The sequence below is a fragment of the Leguminivora glycinivorella genome, chromosome Z (genome assembly GCF_023078275.1).
Source record: "Leguminivora glycinivorella isolate SPB_JAAS2020 chromosome Z, LegGlyc_1.1, whole genome shotgun sequence".
Taxonomy (NCBI): Eukaryota; Metazoa; Arthropoda; class Insecta; order Lepidoptera; family Tortricidae; genus Leguminivora; species Leguminivora glycinivorella.
Window position 1 is genome coordinate 53,131,155 of NC_062998.1, and position 24,645 is coordinate 53,155,799.

At 37.9% G+C, this 24,645-nt stretch overlaps 1 protein-coding gene across 1 annotated transcript in view; it reads right to left on the minus strand.

Moving 5' to 3' along the window:
* LOC125241875 overlaps positions 1 to 13,694 on the minus strand; it is a 108,274-nt gene extending 94,580 nt beyond the window's left edge. Inside the window, exon 1 of the mRNA XM_048150560.1 lies at positions 13,621 to 13,694. Within this exon, the coding sequence (XP_048006517.1) occupies positions 13,621 to 13,654 (34 nt within the window). The 5' untranslated portion in view covers positions 13,655 to 13,694. The remainder of the gene's footprint in view (positions 1 to 13,620) is intronic.
* Positions 13,695 to 24,645: the final 10,951 nt, after the last annotated feature.

Consider the following 24,645-nt stretch of genomic DNA (forward strand, 5'->3'; position numbering starts at 1 on the left):
TGTCGCCTGATGGTAAGCGATCACCGCCGCCCATGGACACCAGAAACATCAAAGGTGTTGGGGTGCGTTGCCGGCCTTTAAGATGGGTGTACGCTCTTTTCTTGAAGATTTGAAGGTCGTATCGGTCCGGAAATACCGCAGGCTACAATTCATTCCACAGTTTAGCTGTGCGGGGCAGGAAGTTTCTAGAGAAACGCACAGTTGAGGACTGCCAGCCATCTAGATGATGGCGATGGAAATGTTGTCGCGTAGGGCGATGGCGGAAAGAATCGGCAAGGATTAAATCGACACGAGTTTTTAGTACTGATTATTTTTCCAGTACCTACAGATGGTACTTTTTATACGCACTAGTGCGAGAAGTGGTTCATCATTTCTTTGTCAGGTCGAAATCGAAACTTCGGAGGGCCAACTGTACTGGAAAACGACGTACGATCCACGTGCGAGAAGGAAAATTCATAACTCGTGTCGATTTAAAACACTCCCTTCGGTCGTGTTTTAATTTATCGCCACCCGTTTCGTACTTCCATTTTTCCGCACTTTTATCGTAATGTACTATGTTTTTAAATTCAGGTAACTTTCCCATTTGCGAACGATTGTTTAAATGTTACACTTTTAGCCATTATTTCACAATATATGTACACATGTACAGTCAACCAATTGGAACCCTAGGCCACCGTAGAACTATGTCACAGTGACGTTATAAATCAGATTGTAAGAAATCTCTTACTGCTTGTCATTTTGACATGGTTGTAGAGTGGCCTAGGGTTCCAATTGGTTGACTATACCTATGTAAACCTATTCTCCTGTATGTCTTCATGTTTACCAAAGTACTACTTTACAGTAGTTAAGTTTCTATTGACTGTGACAAACTGAACTAATAAAAAAACACCTTTTTGTAGGTGAAAAAAAGCGTCCCAAATTAAATTTTTCCACTTCGTTACTATTTTTCAAACACTTTGTAAATACAGCGGTTACAAAATGGAACGTGAAATAGTAACAAAATTTTGGACCATATTTTGTCACTTGTTTTTTTTCCCTAAATCTAAAGTACTTTGTGGAGAAACATAAGATTTACCTACTTTAGAAAATAGTAGAATTACAATACAAGTGCGAAAAAAATAAGATCGAAAAGAGTGGCGGTATTTAAATGAAAACACGACCGAAGGGAGTGTTTTAAATCGACACGGGTTATCCTTTTCGCACGTGTATCGCACGACGTTTTTCAGTACAGATGGCCCTTCGAAGTTTCGACCTGGCATATAATGAACCACTTCTCGCACTAGTGCGTAAAAAAAACACCATCTGTACTGAAAAAATATTTTTGGTGATTCTTCTCGCCCAAATGCCCAACAGTATAGTATACCTATAGTTCTTATAATAGAGTTTAAAATGGTGAGTGAATGGAAGCCTGAATGAATGATGGTCGAATTCGGCAGTGAGTAAAAGTAGAGAAAGTCCTAATTAGAGTCGGTTACGACACGTGTCATTCACCTGTTTGTATGGCCATACTTTGTGACAGTTCTCACGTCATACAGTAGAATATAGAAGATTTGGAGATCAAAAATTACTATACGAAATATTAATCTTAATTAAAATTAACATAAATATCTATAGAAAAATAATACCATTTCAATGGCCTGTTTCACCATAGTGACGCCATTCATTGTCTGTTCAACAAGCAAATATTGACAGTGACACCTCACCCGCCATTAAATTTCACATACGTCATTTCGATCATTTAAAAAAAAATCCATACTAATATTATAAATGGGAAAGTTTGTGTGTCTGTTTGTTTGTCCGTCTTTCACGGCAAAACGGAGCGACGAATTGACGTGATTTTTAAGTGGAAATAGGTGAAGAGATGGAGAGTGACATAGGATACTTTTTGTCTCTTTCTAACGCGAGCGAAGCCGCGGGAAAAAGCTAGTACGAAATAAAAATAAAAGAGCTACCTTTCCGTAATCGTTATAAAGTATTCTATCAGAAAAAATGATAATAGGAAAATTCCTATTATCATCAACAAACTTTACCTACCCAATTTATTATGGAAAAGCCGACAAAATGAGGGCAGCACAAGCCAAGTCGTATTTTAACCAGAAAGAATGGTGAAATAACCTCAAAAAAGTCTAACCTAAATACTTCTCAATTTTTACGGTAAAAACCCCATTCTAATGTAAAATCCTAAACTTTGACCCGTCAGAATGCGAAAATGTTTTATTAAATAGTAACGGAGTAGAGCATCGAATGCTGGACCGCTTGGAAACCGGTGTCCGGTACCGTTACCACAGAATAAATAATAGTTACATAGACAGGACACTTCGTACAAAGTTTGATAGTTCAGGGTCGAATTGTGTTTTCCTTTTCTAATGCATGTTTATATTATCTATTATTTAAGAAGTTCAACGACTTTTCTTTAAGTTAATTTAATAAGTTTTATGTAATTGAGAGACTGTTGATCCCACGGGCAAACTCGTTCTGTTCCAGAGTTTTGTGGGACTATATGTTAGAAATAAGTTTGTCACTGTACTTTAATAACAATAAATAAATAAATGGAGCTGTATAAACTTGATGCAGCTTTAATATCCTTCCTGGCTGCATGTATGAGGCAGTGGACCACAGTCCTTCGTCAACCAGGAGGCAGGGATGGCCCCCCTGGCCCGCAGGACTTCATAAGGATTGAGCGAGGAATATTCCAGGGTGACAGTTTGAGTCCATTATGGTTCTGCCTAGCTCTGAATCCCCTCAGCACGCTGCTGAAGGATTCTGGGCTAGGTTGCCGGCTTCGGAGAGAGGGTGAAGTCATCTCTCACCTTCTGTACATGGACGATCTCAAACTATTTGCACCGAACACCCAAGACCTGATGGTGCTATTGAAAACCACAGAAGTTTTCAGTACCGCCATCAGAATGGAGTTTGGTGTCGATAAGTGTGCGGTTATGCATGTGCAGCGGGGGAGGTTGTAAATTCAGAAAATTTACAACTTTCTGAGACGATGTCGTTCAGATCTATCTCTGAATCAGAAACCTATAAGTACCTTGGTATGTCACAGTCGTTGGGTATTGAGGATGTTGGCATTAGACGGTCGGTGAAGGAGCGCTTTTTCAGTCGGCTGACAAAAGTCCTTAACAGTCTTTTGTCAGGAGGCAACAAAGTGCGCGCCTTTAACGCCTGGGTAATGCCTCTACTCATATACTCCTTTGGCATACTACGGTGGACCCAGACTGAGCTGGACGCCCTGGATCGGAGGGTCCGCTCACTGCTTACCACACACCGTATGTTACACCCGCGCTCGTCTGTTATGAGATTGTACATCCCACGGAAGTGCGGAGGTCGAGGCTTCCTAAACGCCAAAGATCTCCACAACCGTGAGGTGTACAATCTCAGGAATTACTTCCTTAACAACGAGTGCGAGATGCATCGTGATGTGGTGGCAGTGGACGGAAACCTCACGCCGCTCTCCTTGGCGAAACAGAACTGGCGCAAACCTGTGGTACTAAGTACTGCGGACCGCAAGGCGGTATGGGAGAGCAAGCAGCTACACGGGCGGTTCTACAAGGCCCTCACGGGACCCGATGTAGATCTGCTCGCATCGGTGAACTGGTTACGATTCGGGGACCTCTTCGGAGAAACCGAGGGTTTTGCCTGTGCAATTGCGGACGAAGTTATGATGACGAACAACTACCGGAAATATATCCTGAAGGACGGTACGGTCGACATTTGTCGGGCATGCCGCCGTCCCGGAGAGTCACTCAGGCATATTATTTCCGGTTGTTCTCATCTTGCTAACGGCGAGTACTTGCACAGACATAATCTCGTAGCCAGGATTATTCACCAGCAACTTGCTCTTCAATACGGACTTGTGGACCGCGAAGTACCGTACTACAAGTACTTACCTGCGCCAGTTCTCGAAAATGGTCGTGCCACGCTCTATTGGGATCGATCTATTATCACTGACAGGACTATTGTAGCCAATAAACCTGACATTGTGATAATAGATCGACTGCAACGCCGGGCAGTGCTCGTTGACATCACCATCCCCCATGATGAGAATCTCGTGAAAGCCGAGAAGGACAAGTCCAGTAAGTACCTAGACTTGGCTCACGAGATAACCGCCATGTGGGATGTTGAATCAACGATCATTGTTCCGATAGTCGTTTCAGCGAACGGTCTCATAGCGAAGAGTCTCGACCAACATCTTAAGAGACTCTCGCTAGGTGGCTGGATCAAGGGCCAGATGCAGAAGGCGGTGATCTTGGACACAGCACGGATAGTTCGACGGTTCCTCTCTCTGCAGCCCTAACCACCGGCAGCTTGGGCCCTGCCCCGCTGCTGGCGGCACCCTAGGTTAGGTTTTTTATAATGTGTTTATATGTGTTTTATATTGTTTTGTATGTGTTTTTGTATTTTACTTTTATATTCATATTATAAACAGCCTAGCCTAAGATTTGAAAGAAATAAAGAGAATAAATAATAAATACGCAAACGGACGTCAAATTGTGTCAAACATTATTAGACAGAAAAAGGAGAAATATAAAAAGGAACCTTATGGCATTCTGTGCAATGTCATGAATCATACCATATAATGAAAGATACGTAAAAGATAAGATAAAGATACATAATTTACACAGTACATAGATAGCTATAGCTACTGTGTAAATTATGTGAATTATTGGTGACCTGTCATATTGTCGTGGAAAAGCGATGTCAGAATGACGTCACATAGCCGATATCCAGGGGTTTTAAAAACCTAATAGCCAATGCTAACCCTAATAATTGCTACGTAGCAATTCGAGCCGAACATATCCGGAATCTCCCGATCGGGACAGTGTCCGTTCAGTACCGTTACAAATATTTACATCACTACGTGGAGTGTTTACGGAAATTATCAGTTTTAATTGCTAAGGGAAATTAAGCCGTAATAGCCAATAAACACCGTGTTAATTAGAGGTAAGCAGGTTCAACCTCGTAAGTCCCGGTGTACTTTGTTTAGTACAATTTTTATTCGAGTTTTGGACTCTTATTAAAATAAATACGTCAAACAAAAAGAATAATGCTTAAATCTTCATATCATTGGCAAAAAATCTATGAAATTAATAATTACACTCATTTTTTTCTGTTCAAATCTCATAGAAATAAAATAAAAAAATAAAAATCAAACTCAATTGTAATTGTTGTAAAGATATGGTTTTAACACATTTTTTTTCTGAAAACTAAACATAATCTTATAAAAACATTCCATGTTTCGAAGTAGCTCATCCTGACTAAACTCAAAGGCATTTCAAAAACTCGTTCCACCCATTAAACCGTCAATTCTAAATTCAGAAAAAGCTCCACCGAATAATCGAGTCACAACCAAAATTTAAATAAATATCGTATCTCAATATAGCTCCAGTAGTAAGATACGAGGTTGCCAAGATTATCGCCGCGCAATACAAGTCTATTCCTACGTCGCTAACGCCATTTTGTAAATGGAACGTGAGAATATCGCGCCGGACCCATTTTAAGTGGTCGGTTTTTTGGGGATAATTTTACGGGATAGTTCGTTATGCATCGAGAGCTTTAGTTTGTGGTTTAAGGAATTCAATTTATAGGAATGTTTTTCGTAATTTTGGGTAACACACTGGGTAATTTGCTCCAAGATGACCTCTTTTCATTGTAACTATGTACTTTATTGATCACCAATATTTAAAGATCATGGCACAAAGATAAATTTAACTTGAAACAACAGGCTATCGCTAAAGAGCAAACTCTTCCAGACAACCTTTAGGTAGTAGAGACAAGGCATGAATAAGAATAATATGACCAACTTACCTTAATCTAAGTCTACAAAAAAAACATTATTTTTCTAACATTCCCATACGAGAGACGATTTATCTCCCAAAGTCGGAAGCACGGACAATAGCAGAAGATTCGACGAGGAATGCGTTTTTTGTCGGTGTAGGTCCTGGATTACGTTACATTCAAGATACTTTCGGTTTTACCCAGACTAAGGGAGTGTCTTTTGAATATCTTACATATTTGTAGAAATATAATGACGCCACAAACTATAATATATGCTGTTGAGAGAAAATTAAGTCTTATTGATATTTCACTGATAAAAAAAGCCTTTTATTTTTGCAGGCTTAAAGATTAACATGCTACAATTAATCTGGTCATTATAATTAATTAACAATTAAAAACGGACGGGGACGGACTTGGGGACCTCAGGTAGTTGCATATATGTATATTATGTATATATCTTTATAATTATTCAGTTGACTTAGTTTAATTTAGATTAGTTTTTAATTTAATTGTATTTTATTTGTCTTAAGTTAACTACTAATATGTACTTTTTATGTTAATTTGCTATATAAGTAAGGCAAGTAAATTAAAAATAATATTGTTTTTAATAATTCAAATAATTTAGACACATTCAAATAATTTCATAATTCAAATAATTCTATCGTTCAATAATTTACGTTTGTACAAATATTATAAAAAAATTAAAAAAAAAAATTAAAAATATTTTATTAACCAAGAGAATTAGTTTAAAATACAATTTGCAATTAATCGACGACTCCCACACTAGGCTAAGCCTGTATCGTGGAAGTCAGCTACATGCGTGACTTGACCAGATAACAGCGGCTTAAGAAAAAATAAATACTAAGTGCATGCAAACTTACAAATATAAGTACCAATTACAATTAATATAAAATATAACGTTAGACTAAGAATGAAAATATCAAATGAAAACAGAGAGTTTCGTAACTAGTGATTTAGGTAGTGTGAGAGAGTGTGTAAGAATATGTATGGTGTGTGTGGGTGTGTGTGTATGTGTGAGGGACGGACTCATTGTTAAAAATGTTTATTGTGTAAGACAGCATATTCTCTCAGAATCTTCGTAAGTTAAAGGCAGTAGGTATTTACGTAATAAGGATTTAGCTTTAGGGAGAGGGCAGCGTTTAATGTCACATCGTTTCAACACAGCGTTATAAATATAAGGGAAAATAAATGATTTAAAGCGTCTAGCGAACCTACTACGGACTCGAGGTACAGATGTTCTGAAGATACGTTGATTCAGCATGCTAGGGTAGGATGAGCAGTTTATTATCCGGCTATGCATGTAAACGGCAACTCGCAAGATAAAAAGTCTACGAACACTGAGAACTCCAGCCTCTCTGAAAAGGCTCTCTGTTGAAAATTGTCGCGGTTTGCGCAAGGATACCTTTAACACCGCTCTTTGAGCTCTTTCCAGAGTAATCAGGTTGGACTTACAGCAGCCTCCCCAAGCCAGGATACAGTAATTGAGTACCGGCTGGCACAGGGCCACGTATAATTTGTTAATTTTAAATGATACAATTTTGGGAATTCAGCTAACACATTTAACTGATATCTACCCTTAAATTATATCATTTTAGTCGTTTCAGCGGATCCTGCACAAACATCTAGTCGGTTGTTTCAGTTTTTTATAAAATTATTGGACATGACACTGACAACAGGCTACTTGCCTCCTAGTCAAATCAGCTTCTTTTTAAGAACTGTCAAAGCGAATTTGAACGACTTGCTAATATGGTATATGAAATTGAATTGAGTGACGTCACGGTCAACTCAGTTACTTTATATATTTCTACCTGACTTACTAAATAGAAATTGGATTTAAAAATAACTTCTGTATATGTTTTTCTTATAATTATCTGATGCTCTATTTCATGCATGGTATAAAAATATATCGTCACTACTTTTAAAAAATCTCGTATCTCACGCTGTTCCTCAAAGTTAAAACGCAGTAAGTCTATATGCATTCCATACATACTTACTACAATTTTCTTTTCATTGACAGACGAAGATACAAGTTTTTTTAAAAGTAGTGAGGATATTTTACTTTAACTTTAGTCAAGTTCCCTAATTTCTGGGTTGATAAGTGACATTGTTACTTATTTCCTTGTTGAACAAGCAATGACCGGCGAAGTGTCACCGTCACCGTGAAATAGGGCACAGCACAGCGTAGTTGTAAGTATATCGTCACTACTTTTAAAAAAACTTGTATCTTCGTCTGTCAATGAAAAGAAAATTGTAGTAAGTATGTATGGAATGCATATAGAGTAGTGACGATATCTTATTTTTATAAGCCTATAATTTTTTTGGGACTTTATAACGGACAAATCAAATAAAGGCGGTGATACACGGTTGTAACGCACTTATAATGATGCCTAGATACGCCACAGGAAGCGAGGGTCTACGCACTTCCGGTTACCATGTGGGGGAGCATATGTCGCGAAACGTATTTTTGGACACCTTAATTTTAGGTTAGATTTTTATAATCTTTTTTTTAATTTAGGATAATTAATTATACCACCGTCTTGGCCAGGGCCTTGGGTTCGAATCCCGGTAAAGGCAGTTATTTGTGCGATGAGCACAGTTACTTGTTCCTGAGCTCTGAGTGATGGATGTTTTCTATGTACAATATAAGAATGTATTTATCTATTTAAGGTTAGCTGGAAGAGATCCCTTATAGAGATAAGCTCGCCTTTTTATCTCTATTCCTACAAATTGTATATAAACTGTGGTACACAATAAATTGATTACTAACTACTACTATTAAGTATGTATATTGTCGCTTATTAGCACCCATAGTACACGCTTTGCTTAGTTTGGGGCTAAGTTGATCTGTGTAAGGTGTCGCTAATATTTATTTATTGGACGGATCCGGAAATCAATTCAGATCCGGAACTGCTGAACAATGCAAAGTTAGCTTAGTCTAACTCCACACTCATGTCTGATTGACTGCGTACGGCAGATGAGATGTAAAATGTACCACGCACTAGAGCGTAGCGATTTTTTGCGCTTGCAGCGGTGCTAACGGGCGCAGTAATAACAGGGCGTGTAGATATTAATGCGCAACTGGCCAGTGATGCAATATGGATGCTGGAAATTATTATAGTTGTTTTACTTCCGTAGGAAGAATACTAGTTTGATTCACCACGCTATTAAACGCATTTGCAATGATCAAATGACAATGGTTTTCTGCGAAAATAGGCATTCAGTATCAGAAACCAGTAGGTACAAAGTTATACATTTAAACGGACCTTAACTAACCCATAAAAAAAATTTCAAAAGCTATAATCTGAATCATTTCTCGAAGTTACAAGTTATAATTTAGAAGTGATAGTCAATGGGCCCATTTCAGTTACAAGTTACAAGCGGAAGTCTCTTTCCAACTTGTCATATTAGACATTGACAAGTTGAAAAGAGACTTCGCTTGTAACTTGTAACTTTCAGTTTTGAGAAATGGGCCCCAACATTTACGCGTAAGACTAATAACAGTAATAACACTACACATTGTTTAAAATATATAACCTCCGTTTTTAGGTCAATAAGTCCCGGGGAACGAATCCATAAAAAGATAATAAATAAATAAAAATAAAATAAATAAATAACTATTATAGGACATTCTTTCGCTTACTGACTAAGCCCACAGGGCCAAGAAGGCTTGTCTTGTATTCAGACAACGATACAATGACTTTGGTAGCACTAAATTAAATAAATATTATACTTACGACATTTTTTACACATATTGACTGAATCCCACAGTAAGCTGAGGAAGGGTTGTAGGTACTCAGACAACGATATATGTACAAATACATCCATGACTCAGAAACAGATATCTGTGTCTCTTACCGGGATTCTAACCCAGGACCGCGACGAAGGCAGGGTCACTAGTCACTACCGACTAGTCCGGTCGTCAAAAATCGTAAATTATAAAGAAAAAGCTCCAAATTTCAAGCATCTCGCGACAGTTTCATATAAACACTTAATAAATAGTTATGGTGTGTGGTGAAAGTTACCGCAAATGTGTGAGTCGCTTGAGAAACTTTAAAATGTCGGCGAGAGATATTTAGCCATGATACTTCGAAGCTACATTTATTACAGATATTTGTTCCTTATATACTGATTTAGACTAACACGATTTGCACTCATAATTTAAGAACAAACGTCGGGCCAAATATAAAAATGTAAGTGTTTACGCGATTAAGTTTTGTTCTAAAATTATTTGTTCCTCAGTCAGAGCCACAGTTCAACATGTAGAATATATAAAAGAAGAAACTGACTGACTGACATATCAACGCACAGCCGAAACCGCTGGCCCTAGAGATCCCAAATTTGGCACGTAATAGGTTCCTTATAAGGTGTAAAGGAGCACTAAGAAAGGATTTTTCAAAATTCACCCCCTAAGGGGTTGAAATGGGGGTCCAAAGTTTACATGGGGAAACAAGATTACGTACACGGGCGAAGCAGCGGGATAAAGCTAGTGTAGAATATAAGGACACTGGTGACAGGTCGATGAGAAATTGTCAAACCACAACTATAGATACGTCTTCTAAGCACTTGATACCCACATAAGTAGTAGATAACAATAGGTCGTAACAATAAACCTATATTGACAAGTGCACAAGTCGATGTGATGGAGAAAAGTTTCACCGATATGACCTAGATCTAATAATATTTATATCGGTTACAGTAGAGTTTATATTTTTTTTTTGGCAGTTTGTTAGAATATGTGATTGTAAAGTGAGCTATATCATATGAGTAATCGATTCATCAAAATAGATTGAACAATTTGGACTATTCTTTAAAACACGAAATAGGAATTTGAAAAAACGAAATCTAAAGTAAAATGTGCATCAAAAAATTGATATTTAATTTTTAAATTTAAAACACAATATATTAATACAGTAGGTACCTAATAGGTACACAGGTAGCCAGGTGAATTTGCCAATGAAATTTATATCATCAAAATTGTAATAATATTGTGCTTTATTGTAAAAACTGTTCGAGCGAAGTTAGTGCGTTTTCACACTATCCGATCCGATATCCCATACATTACAGGCGCCATCTTGGATTTTTTCCATTGAAATCCTTCCGGCTTCCGATATCGGATCGGATAATGTGAAAACGCACTTACGAAATCGGGTATAAAATAGTCTTATTTTACTATTGTAATAATAGTTTTAACACTCAATAAACTTTACATTTCTATAATAAAGTTTCCCAGATACTAAAAACTTGTATATTTACGTGAACACTCGTAAATCTTGTCGGTTAGAAAGTCGGAACGAAGAAATAAAATCTCAATGTTACGTTTTAACGTTGTCTACGTGAACGTGACTGTCGCAGTTGAATGATGAAGTTCGCATCTTAATGAAAACGGTAATAAACCTAACCACAAAAAAACCGACATATTACCGATTTTCTTCACACATAACTAAGAAAATAACGCTCCCGACGAATTCAGCTTTTAAACAAAAATAACCACAAAATAAAAATTTTGAAAAAACCCCCGACCGCGACATAGTGGATCGATTTTTATGAAACATGGCTAAGAACACTCCCGATTAACTCAGCTTTCAGATAATAAAAACTAAATCTAAATCGGTTCATCTGTTCGGGAGCTACGATGCCACAGACAGACACACACACAGACAGACAGACAGACAGACACACACACAGACAGACACGTCAAACTTATAACACTCCCTCGTTTTTGCGTCGGGGGTTAAAAAACGAAATCATCCGTTTGAAAGCTACGAGCTACGATGCCACAGACAGACACGTCAAAACTTATTAAACAACTCGTCGTTTTTGCGTCGGGGATTAAAAAACAGAGGCAACTAATAGTCACACAATTGTAAAGTATGGCCCTAAATTTACTCGAATATCTTTATCAGGTTTCAATATATTTTCCCCTCACTAGCTCGGAAACACGCGTTTTGTCCTTTAATACCAGCGGGTAAAAACAAAAACGCATTTTATCCACTAGTGGGTAAAGTAATTTGACCTTGAATAAAGTCAAATTAACTGCTTTAAAATTGATAAAAGTAGGTGAATCTAGTAATAAAGATGATTTACCACCTGTGGAATTACTGGAAGCAGTGATAAACGCATTTTTTGCGTTATAGTTTCCTCGCTATAGTGAGGGGAAAAGTTTTGTGTTACACTCGGGTGCAAATGTATTTTACTTCTCGTGTGTTAATTTAAAAAACTCGCAAGTTCAGGATTCTATTCTCGAACCACTCGCTTCGCTCGTGGTTCAACTATAGAATCCTTTCACTTGCTCGTTTTTCAATTCCACACTCGGCGTTAAAATACAACTTTGCCCCCTTGTATAACAAATAACTATTATAAGTACCTTGTCTTATGTAGTTCAATATTTTTTCCCCTCACTAGCTCGGAAACACGTGTTTTGTCCTTTAATACCAGCGAGTAAAAACGCATTTTATCCACTAGTGGGTAAAGTAATTTGACCTTGAATAAAGTCAAATTAACTGCTTTAAAATTGATAAAAGTAGGTGAATCTAGTTATAAAGATGATTTACCACCTGTGGAACTACTGGAAGCAGTGATAAACGCATTTTTTGCGTTGTAGTTTCCTCGCTATCGTGAGGGGAAAAGTTTTGTGTTACACTCGGGTGCAAATGTATTTTACTTCTCGTGTGTTAAAAAACTCGCAAGTTTAGGATTCTAATAGAATCCTTTCACTTGCTCGTTTTTCAATTCCACACTCGGCGTTAAAATACAACTTTGCCCCCTTGTATAACAAATAACTATTATGAAATCGGTAAACAGAAATTACGGCAACATTTCGTCACTACTTTGAAAAAATCTCGTATCTCACGCTGTTCCTCAAAGTTAAAACGCAGTAAGTCTATATGCATTCCATACATACATAGGTACCTACTACAATTTTCTTTTCATTGAGAGACGAAAATACGTTTTATTAAAAGTAGTGACGATTTGTTGTGCAGTGTTAGACTTTAGTTTCCATCAAGGAGTCATATCATAACATTGTGGTTAAAGAATTTTATTAATCTGAAAAGAAATTTACATTTCACTTAATCCATACTAATATTATAAATGGAAAAGTGTGTGTGTCTGTTTGTTTGTCCGCCTTTCACGGCAAAACGGAGCGACGAATCGATGTGATTTTTTAGGTGGAGATAGTTGTGAGTTAGAAGGGACGGAGAGTGACATAGGCTACTTTTTGTCTCTTTCTAACGCGAGCGAAGCCACGGGCAAAAGCTAATGAGTATATAAATAAACATTATTTTCCTTTCAAATAATTCAGAATCACAGAAACACATTCGTATAAGAAAAATTGTACTTACCCCTTGATGTACTTATTCGAAAAACAAATTAACTTTAAAATAATATTGAAATTTTATTTCTAAACGTAAATCATAAGTTTTTAAAGCATAAGAACCATTTACCATGAAACATATCCACATTTGCAAAAAAAATACAATTTGTTATTATTATTCAACAAAACCCCATTATAAGAACTCTTTTAGAATAAAGAAATTGATAAATTACTAGAAACTAACTGAAACACTTTCCAAAAAACTTTATAAGTAAATCTATAAAATTACTACTGTAAATAATACCTATGTTTATTTGTATTATAACTAAACTGTTTAGAATTACATATTTAATATACATCAATATTTATTTATATTTTTAAACAAACTAAAAATCAATTATTCTTTTTTATCTGACGCAAAGTAAACTTTTTAAAAAGAATAAATCCTGATTCACCCACGTGTCTTAACATAAAACAACCACCAAAACATAAAGCACTGGACACACCTGCGACGAGCAGCAACACTAGTGTGACACCCATGGTTGTTCACGACACTCGCGGCATGGCGCGCGGCGGGCGGCGCACTGGCGGCGGCGGCAGGTGCGCGCGCGCATGATGCCCAGGTTGGGGCCTTTGCGCCGGCGGCGGATATTCGGGGCAGTCGGTGACTCATTTTATCATAATAGTTTACCTTAAAGCTGAGTTTAAACGTGCAAGTTATTGCTGCAATTTTTGAGACAGAAGTATATGCAAGAAAGAGATGCAGATATTTGCCACTCGCTCTTACCTATAGTTGCGTCTCAAAAGTTGTAGCAATAACTTGCTGGTCTAAACTCTGCTTAAGATACGCGTGCGATAAATAAGAAATTAGAAACGAGTGGCGATAAATTAAAACACAAATGTAAGTAGAGCGTTCTAAATCGACACGAGTTGCGAATTACTTATTCGCACATGTATAGTACAACCTTTTTTACAGTACATAATACATATGGACATTAAATTTTTTGACATAGTTGCGTAATGAACTCATTACCTAACAAGTGCGATAATACATATAATAGTACTGTAAAGAGGGTTAAACTCGTACACATGTTTTTTAACAATATTTTTTAGAAGTTTAGAACGTGCGGACAGGGGGGCGATTTTTGAGTCTCACTGTCACTAAATACCGGTTGAAAACGGTGAATTGCCTACTATTTTCAGTGACAATTTTCTGAATTCGAACGCCGTGAGATTCAAAAATCGGCCCCCTGATCTGAGTCGGTTAAAAAGTTTCTTCTACGTAAATATCGGTGGATGGCGATGGCGTGAAGATTGATAAGTCACATAAGGCCTGACAAAAAAACTGAACTTTAGCATAGATTAAATATAAGAAAATCATACCATCCCCTACATTCAAATGCGACCGCCTAAGAACGCGCATACACTACAACACACATAGATGGCGCCAAAATTCGGTCAAAAAAGCGACCCATTTTGGAAACACAAATGGACGATCTTGATTTGTCGCTTGCCGCTCGCGTAAAGACCACAGCCTTACGGGCGTCTACAACATCGCCCGTTGTTTGCGACTCATTTCTTCCGTAGAATATCCTATTGAGCCTCAAAAAAAATAAAAGAGCATACGCTTCATACGCACATCAAGGACCATTTTAACAGAAATTTCATTGGAATCTCAGATGGAAAGGGCATGCAAACCATGGAATAAAATAAACGATAACAATTAAAAAAAAAACGTTTATTAAAAGAACACAAAGTTGAGTTGCTTTACAGCTACACGCATAAAGGAACAAAAATATTTGAACACGGCTATAGAGGTAGGGGAAGGTTGCTATCATTGGACCACTTAACTTCGCTGCTCTATAATTTATAGATTTTAAGTCAAAAACTAAAACTTAGTTTGATAAGTTTTAATTCTTGACATATATTTATGAATTACCTAATTACTTAACAATAAAAAAAGTATAGTGAATTTAAAGAAAAATCGTGAAAAGTAGGGATGTACCGACTAGTGATTTGGCCGACTAGGCCGACTACCGACTAGTCGGCGCTTGGGTGGCCGATTAGTCGGCCGACTAGTCGGCTAGTCGGCCAGAACATGATTATCGACTAATTTCACCAGAATTTTTGAAATGTCATTTTTTGGGTTCTATCGCGCTTTTCATATTTTGTTCAGGTTCAAATGTCAATAATAGTTATACACATTTTCAATTTTTTAGCTTAAAATAGATAGTGGTCCTTCCTATGAAACCGATAGTCTTAGGTAGGTCATTAATTACTGTGATGATTACAGATATTTGTTCTTTTGACTAACAAAGGCATAACGAATACGTACATAATACGATCATATAAATCATCCGATAATTATTTTTGTACTATTTTCCTGTCATTTATCAAGTGCCGACTAATCGGCCTTTTTTGCCGACTAGTCGCCGACTAATCGCCGACTACAAATGTGGCCGGATAGTCGGCTTTCCCGACTAGTCGGCGACTAGTCGGCGACTAGTCGGTACATCCTTTTCACGTTTTCATAGGCTGTTGCCTTCTTTTGGCCAGAGTCGCCTTCATTGGACCACAAAGTCGCCATCAATGGACTTGAAAATTTAGACCAATGGTCCAATCAAGGAAACTTGTGGAAATCGACATAAATAAATTTTTAATGAAATATGTTTTATTAAAATTTTACAATTAAAAAATATATATATTCTTTTCACATGTACTAGTTTTTTTAGCAAATATAATTATACTTAAAGAGATTTAATTCCTTTGCGTAATTTTTAACAATATGAGGCGATGCCGAAAGACGCCACGAGTATTTTTGACTCAATTAAATTTGAGGAATTTTCAGAATTCGGGACCCCCCAATCAGCGTAAGCTGTTAACAAAAATTAACTCGCTGTCAGTTTCCTGACGACAATTGCGCATAAAATCTGTCTAAAAAAATTACTTTTCTCATATTTTGGATGTAGATTATCGCTTAAAGTTTATGTAATTAACACAAAAACAATATTTTCACAGAAATTTCATTTTTTTCTTCCATTTTATTTTTTGTCGCCACGAAACTGACAGTGAGTTAATTTTTGTTAACAGCTTACGCTGATTGGGGGTCCCAAATTCTGGAAATGCCCAAAAACACCGTAATATTACAATACAATTGTTAAATTACGTTTTCACATTATCCGATCCGATATTGAATGTCGGACCGATATCCCATACATTACAGGCACCATCATGGACTTTTTCCATTGAAATCCTTCCGACATCCGATATCGGATCGGATAATGTGAAAACGGACTAATACAAAATAATATAATTTATGAACTAAAACAGTGTCTACATTAGTATGGATCGCCCACTATCCTCAGACCAAAGCAAGCGTTTATAGGGCAACACGCATGTGTCACTATATGAGCACGCGCACGCGCGCCGAATACGCGATCACGCGTACTGGGTCACGGGGACACGGGTTCGAATCCGTGCGGGGCAGTTGTGGAGCTATAATTAAGTCCCAGTGGGAGTGGCATTGGGTGGAAATTGGAAATAATGCTAAGTCCAGGTGGGGAAAAGAGAAAATTCGAAACGAGTGGCGATAAATTAAAACGCGAAGGGCATTGACACGTGTATCTTACGACGATTTTGAGTGTCGTATTGCGACTACGGACGGACGGACGGACGGACAAACAGACAGACAGACACGTCAAACTTATAACACCCCGTCGTTTTTGCGTCGGGGGTTAAAAAATCATTACATTATTGGAAATGTCGCTCGTTGCTGTCTTTTGTTGCGAGTTAATCTTTAAGATGGGTTTGCGCTCTTGATGAAGGTTTGAAGGTCGTATCGGTCCGTAAATACCGCAGGCGACAGTTTTTTTTATAATTAAATAGAATTCCAAGCGATCGCGCAGGTTCTATTACATAAAACGTATGAAGTAACTCTCAAAAAACATAAAAAAACCGGCCAAGAGCGTGTCGGGCCACGCTCAGTGTAGGGTTCCGTAGTTTTTCGTATTTTTCTCAAAAACTACTGAACCTATCAAGTTCAAAACAATTTTCCTAGAAAGTTTTTATAATGTTCTACTTTTGTGATTTTTTTCATATTTTTTAAACATATGGTTCAAAAGTTAGAGGGGGGGCCGCACTTTTTTTTCCTTTAGGAGCGATTATTTCCGAAAATATTAATATTATCAAAAAACGATCTTAGTAAACCCTTATTAATTTTTAAATACCTATCCAACAATATATCACACGTTGGGGTTAGAATGAAAAAAAATATCAGCCCCCATTTTACATGTAGGGGGGGTACCCTAATAAAACAATTTTTTCCATTTTTTATTTTTGCACTTTGTTGGCGTGATTGATATACATATTGGTACCAAATTTCAGCTTTCTAGTGCTTACGGTTACTGAGATTATCCGCGGACGGACGGACGGACGGACGGACGGACGGACAGACAGACATGGCGAAACTATAAGGGTTCCTAGTTGACTACGGAACCCTAAAAAGCAAACTTTAGAGGGCTTTAGTTGCACAAGTTGGCACGGCGCGGCGCGGGCGCAACAGATCGATTCCCGTAGAAAGCAGCACGGATTCGCCATCAAAAGTATGAAATTAAGTCTTGTTAGCGATAGTCGCGGACACGGCTGCCATACAATATATTGTAACCACTCTTTTAGTTGGTATCCATACTAATATTATAAATGACGACCGGTCTGGCTCAGTCGGTAGTGACCCTGCCTGCTAAGCTGCGGTCCTGGGTTCGAATCCCGGTAAGGGCATTTATTTGTGTGATGAGCACAGATATTTATTCCTGTCCTGAGTCATGGATGTTTTCTATGTATATAAGTATGTATTTATCTATTTAAGTATGTATATCGTCGCTTAGCACAAGTACAACCTTTGCTTAGTTTGGGGCTAAGTTGATCTGTGTAAGGTGTCCCCAATATTTATGTATTTATTTAAATGGGAAAGTGTGTGTGTCTGTTTGTTTGTCCGTCTTTCACGGCAAAACGAAGCAACGAATTGACGTGATTTTTAGGTGGAGATAGTTGAAGGGATGGAGAGTGACATAGGCTACTTTTTGTTTGTTCTAACGCGATCGAAGCCGCGGGCAAAAGCTAGTTGGTACATAAATATAGGGGGAAGAAATGAACAACATTGCGCACTTGTGTGGGAAAAAAGCACCATATGCACTGAAAACGTCCTTTGAACCTAAATTGAGCATAAGTGCGTTTTCACATTATCCAATCCGACATCGGATGTCGGACTGATATCCCATAATAATTTCTTGTGTTAATATTTTTTTTTATGAATACTTTTGCTTATTAAATTGTATCTTGTTTTTTTAATGCATGTTAATTATAAGATGTAATGTTTTGAAAAGAAGTGGCCCGCCGAGTTTCTTGCCGGTCCCATAGTGGATACCCTCCTCCAACTGAGGGGGGACTGAAATCTTCTCGAGGCTGAGGCGTAGGGTTAGAGCCGGCGTAGTTTTATTTGACGTTCATAAGCGCATTGTAATATGCCTACTTGGAAAATAAATATTTCATTTCATTTCATTTCATTTCATTTCATTTCATACATTAAAGGCGCCAACTTGGATTTTTTGGATTTTTTTTCTATTGAATTCCTTCCGACATCCGATACCGGATCGGATAATGTGAAAACGGTCTAAGGAGTAAGGCCCCATCTGTAATCATCACCCTTCTTGCGCTATCCCAGCTTTCGCCGCGGCTCATGGGAGCCTAGGGTCCGCTTTACAACGACTCAATCCCAAAATTTGACGTAGGCACTAGTTTTATGAAAGCGACTGTCATCTGACTAGGCCTTATTGAAATTAAACCAGTTTCCTCGCGATGTCCTTCACTGAAAAGCGGCTTGCAAATCGTCACTACTTTGAAAAAATCTCGTATCTCACGCTGCTCCTCAAGTTAAAACGCAGTAAGTCTATATGCATTCCATACATACTTACTACAATTTTCTTTTCATTGACAGACGAAGATACAAGTTTTTTTTAAGTAGTGACGAAATATCAAATGACATTTCGCACAAAGTTCGAAAAACTCGTTGGTACGAGCCAGAGTTCGAACCCGTGACCTCCGGATTGAAAGTCGCACGCTCTTACCGTTATAGGTAATGTAATGACTTCCTAATTTCTTTTTATATGCCTTAACTTTGTATGGCAGTCGGATTCAAGATGGCGGCCAAAGCCCTAAGCGATGAAATGGTATAATCCGATCGGTCGCCATTGTTAGAAACGCTCTATAAAATAAAACTGTAATTATTTCACTCGTTTCTGTACAAAACAATGAAGCTGCAGTAAAACAAATTACTTATTACGTTTTACTTCCTCCATTTTAACTTGTTTTTATTGTTTTAGTTTCTATAGTTTTATACTTAATTATAACCATCAGTCGCGCGCGTCATACAATAGTAATCTTACTAGAGTCTTCTTGAATCTCGGCCATTCGATTTCGTGATATTCGTTCAATAATTATCTCCACTACTAGCGATTTGAATTCTACTGACAGAATCGAAAACGAGTGGTCATTATCACTAGTTTTAAAATTACTAGCTAAAAATAGCATTACATTACGTTGTTTTCCACAGAGTTTCGAACGGCGAATTCGTGCATTCGAAATTCTAAAATCAATCCTTAGGTCTTGGTTGTGATTTCTTCGATATCAAAAAGGATCTAGTACTAGTATTATAGGTAAGAGAATTACTCATGAAATAAAACTATGGAGACGGATTATACCGCGTATAATGAATTTACAATTCATCCCGACGTTTCAAACACTTTACAGCGATATGATCCGTTTCCATAGTTTTATTTCATGAGTAACTATCGTGGTAACTGAAGACAATATTGAAGAGAATTACTGTCAAAGTAAAATGTGTAGTCACACTGTCACGAATAGACTGCCTTCCATCTCTCGACACAGAATTAAAACTTTTGAACCTCCGTTTTGACAATAAATATGTGTTAAAATTGTCAATTAGGTATTCGTATCAGCACCATCCAGCCAAGAATCAACAAAAGGTGTAGCGCCATCTAGTTTACCTTACCGTAACTTTCTAGATGGTTTTATTGTAGGTTTTATTCTTAGACTGACTGTCTATACGGACACGGACTATACAGAGTCTTCTCCGAGACCACGGGGACAACGCCGTCCCTGAAACGTTGGAGGTCAGTTTAATATGTAGTCATACGCGATCCCGATTTTAAAAATAATTATGTGTAATAATCGTGAAAGTTTAAATCAGTGTTATACGGAGTTATTTACGCATGTCTAAGTCCGTTGTCACATTATCCGATCCGATATCGGATGTCGGAAGGATTTCAATGGAATCAATTCAAGATGGCGCCTGTAATTGTAATGTATGGAATATCGCGCGGTCCTACATCCGATATCGGATCGTATAACGCACTAAGGCCTACATACTCCTACGAGTATATCCTTCTTCAGGCATATTGAGGCACTGGTCCCACCGCGAGCTAGTAAACTATGAAAAGAGACACGGCGATGTTTATTAGATACTCGTCCAGCGGTGAGCTATCAATATCGCCGTGTCTCTTTTATTTGCACGGGAGTGATTATCTTTTGTTCGTTTTTATAGCCGATAGCTCATAGCTGGCCAGTGCCTTTACTGCGCAAGTTAATATACGTATTTTTAAGCACGTTGCCTTCTTTACTGCAGCACGCTGTTTTTACGGTATTTGATAATTTAGCAAAAGCTCACGTTTACGTTGCTCTGTGACGTAGACGTAGCATGCGGGGCAGTGGGCCGAGTCGCACTTTCTCTGCCTGCCTCGCGCCGCGTCATCGTCATCACTGCCAACACCACAGAGATAATTTATTTCTCCAGTAGACATAGGCATACTCTGAACGATAATAAAATAAATATCGGGAGACACCTTAGGAACATCTCGGACACTGGCGATCAAATTTATGAAAGAGGCGCGTTCCTAGAACACAAGAACACAAGCTCGTGTAGGTGAACGCGTATCATATTTGTATGAGTGAGATATGACAGACTGTTCGCGTTTTTGACAGGCGATAACTGTGAGGTAACCGAGAGGTGGGCGGCACTTTCAGTGCGGAGCGGGAATGGCCTTACTGTACGATAGTACTCTTTATTATACTGTGCCTTAGGCCAATAGTCAACAATCATATGTGTATCCTTAGATGTGTATCATAGAAATATGATCATTGGTCTGTATGCGTCCCTTCTTCTCTAACGAGAAGAAAAAGGACGGAATATTGCCTATGATTATATTACTATATATGATAGTGGACTATCGGCCTAAGGTTCCACCACTGCCACACAGACACACAGATCAACCTATAGCCCCAAACAAAGCAAAGCTTGTACCATGGGTGCTAGGCCATGATATAGGTAAGTAATGTTTTTTCACCGGATGGTTTGACCGGAAGATGAGAAGAAGAAGAGGCGCTGGAAGCCGCCAGCAATATGCTGAGATCAAACCATTTCGTGGCACCTTCTCGTTTTTGTTTGTTCCTTTTTGTAATATTTTTCTCTTTTGTGTGTGTGCGAATAAAATTAATTCTATATTTAAAGTCACACACAGGTCGAACGCGATTAATTAACATTATTTTTACCTTTTTTCCCAACGTTATCCCGACACTATTATCCCCGGATTGTGAGGGAGGCGATCGAAATTAAAAAATATCCTAAAAACTTTAACAGGGAAGACGGGTATAGATTATCGCCAACATGGGGACCAGTGATTCAAATGTTCAAACCAAAAGATCTATCTTCGGACCAGTGCGCGGATGTTGTGAGTGCTGTGTGTCGTGCGGTGGGAAATAAACAATAACTAGAAGCGGGTAGATTATATTTATTTGTCTACCCCGAACATTTATATAAATTAATATCGGGTAGTTTTGTGTTGTTTACGTCTCCGGTGACACTTTGCTGGGACGTCATCGTCAGTCTTCCGCGACCACGGCCAGTGCAACCTGGCCGAAACGTTGGGAAAAAAGGTAAAAATAATGTTAATTAATCGCGTTCGACCTGTGTGTGACTTTAAATATGTGTACAAAGCGCGAGAACTTAAAGTGTTAAAATTAATTCTATTCTATTCTATTCTAATTACATACTGGAAAACATCTAGGACTCGGGAACAAATATCAGCTCATTACTCAAATAAATGCCATTACCGGGATTCGAACCCAGAAGCGCGGCTTAGCAGGCAGGGCACTACCGACTAGGCCGGACCGGTAGGGGTATACATAACACACACTGCTCAAACCCCGGCACAAATTTTTGGAAGACTCATATACCTCTCTGAAATCAGAGAATAGACAACATTACCTCATATTTACAAAATAAAACCTAGAATCATCATCCTCCTTGCGTTATCCCGGCATTTGCCACGGCTCATAGGAGCCTGGGGTCCGCATTGACAACTAATCCCAAGATTTGGCGTAGGCACTAGTTTTACGAAAGCGACTGTCATCTGAACTTCCAACCCGAAGGGTGACTAGGCCTTATTGGAATTAGTTCGGTTTCCTCACGATGTTTTCCTTCACCGAAAAGCGACTGGCAAATATCAAATGACATAAAATAAGACCTAGAATACCAATTATAAATTATAATAATATACCTACTTGACCCCGTAACCCTAACAAGGACCAACTATACTACCCAATACGTACATCGTAGAAACTCAACACATGATTACCATCAATACATATTGATAACCCTTCCTTAATAATACAAGGATTCCATGACAATTTGTCAACCATTTTGAAAATCTGACATAGATACTTTTACACATCACATTAAATTTATTACATTAACATTAAAGTATAAATTCGGTTGTCAATTGGAACAAATAAATTTGGCAGGATAATTTCTAGCCAATTTATTTTATGCGTCCTGTGACTATGCTAATGTAATGGAATAGAATTGAATTTCAAAAGACGAAATATTATTCTGTGGTGGTCATACGCGTAGCTTTTGTCCGTGGTCCGTCTTTATGGTAAAGGCATGAATACATGACATTATCAAAAATAACCAATCATTTAAGATCCTCAAGTCTTTGCAATATTTGAACGTTTTGGGGTCTAAATATACCGGTTAAATACATATAGCACTTTCTTTTAAAGGTTTAGCAAACCTGATAAGGGATAATGGTTTTCAATATAGATAGTGTTAGTGGCACGGCCAAGTCGGATAAGGGGTTCATTTTTAGGGTTCCGTAGTCAACTAGGAACCCTTATAGTTTCGCCATGTCTGTCTGTCCGTCCGTCCGTCCGCGGATAATCTCAGTAATCGTTAGCACTAGAAAACTGAAATAGGTACCAATATGTATATCAATCTGCCGACAAAGTGCAAAAATAAAAATGGAAAAAAATGTTTTATTAGGGTACCCCCCCTACATGTAAAGTGGGGGCTGATTTTTTTTTCATTCCAACCCCAACGTGTGATATATTGTTGGATAGGTATTTAAAAATGAATAAGGGTTTACTAAGATGGTTTTTTGATAATATTAATATTTTCGGAAATAATCGCTCCTAAAGGAAAAAAAAGTGCGTCCCCCCCCCCCCTCTAACTTTTGAACCGTATGTTTAAAAAATATGAAAAAAGTCACAAAAGTAGAACTTTATAAAGACTTTCTAGGAAAATTGTTTTGAACTTGATAGGTTCAGTAGTTTTTGAGAAAAATACGGAAAACTACGGAACCCTACACTGAGCGTGGCCCGACACGCTCTTGGCCGGTTTTTGCGTTAGTAATCGTTGTTTACACGACGCTAATGGTAAGGATGGTTTGATGGCCAAGTAAATGGGATGGTAAGTGGCTGAAGGTTTGATAACATACCTACTACTTTAAGGGCCACTTGCACCAACGAAAATGGAGGGTTCTCTCGAGTTAACCCACCATTTTATATATACACCGTGTTTTTTTTGTTTTCCGTTAAATTCGACACGTAGCTAGGATCATTAACAGGAACCATCCTGTATATCAGTTTTAGTTAAATTGGAAAAAAAACATTTTTCATCATTTTCATACATAATATATGAATTTATTAGTGTGAGAGACCCTTAAAAATAACATTCTTAGTGTCAAGTGATTGACGGCACATGTCAAAACAAATAATATTAGAAATTGGTAAAGGCTGTCACACACGTGTTCAGGAATTATCTTTATTTTTTCATAACTCGATAACCGTAAGAGTTAGGCACGCCACAGACAGTCTTAAAAATTCATAATCTTAGAAAAGATTTGTATACAAACTGACACTGACAGATCTGTCAGTGTCAGTTTGTTAGACGCTAGTTTCTTAGAGAAGTTAATTGTATTTGATCTAAAGAACCTTCCCTTAAAGTTAACGGAATTCAATAAAAGGATTTATATGGAATTTGACAGATGACAGCCCACTAACCCTGAGTTAAGGGGTGGCCCTTATAGATATTAAAGGATGTACTGTACTCACCTACTCGAGTTATTATATCGCGAATGTGCGACATACTTCGAGTCATATGGAGACCCGTCATCAGGCAT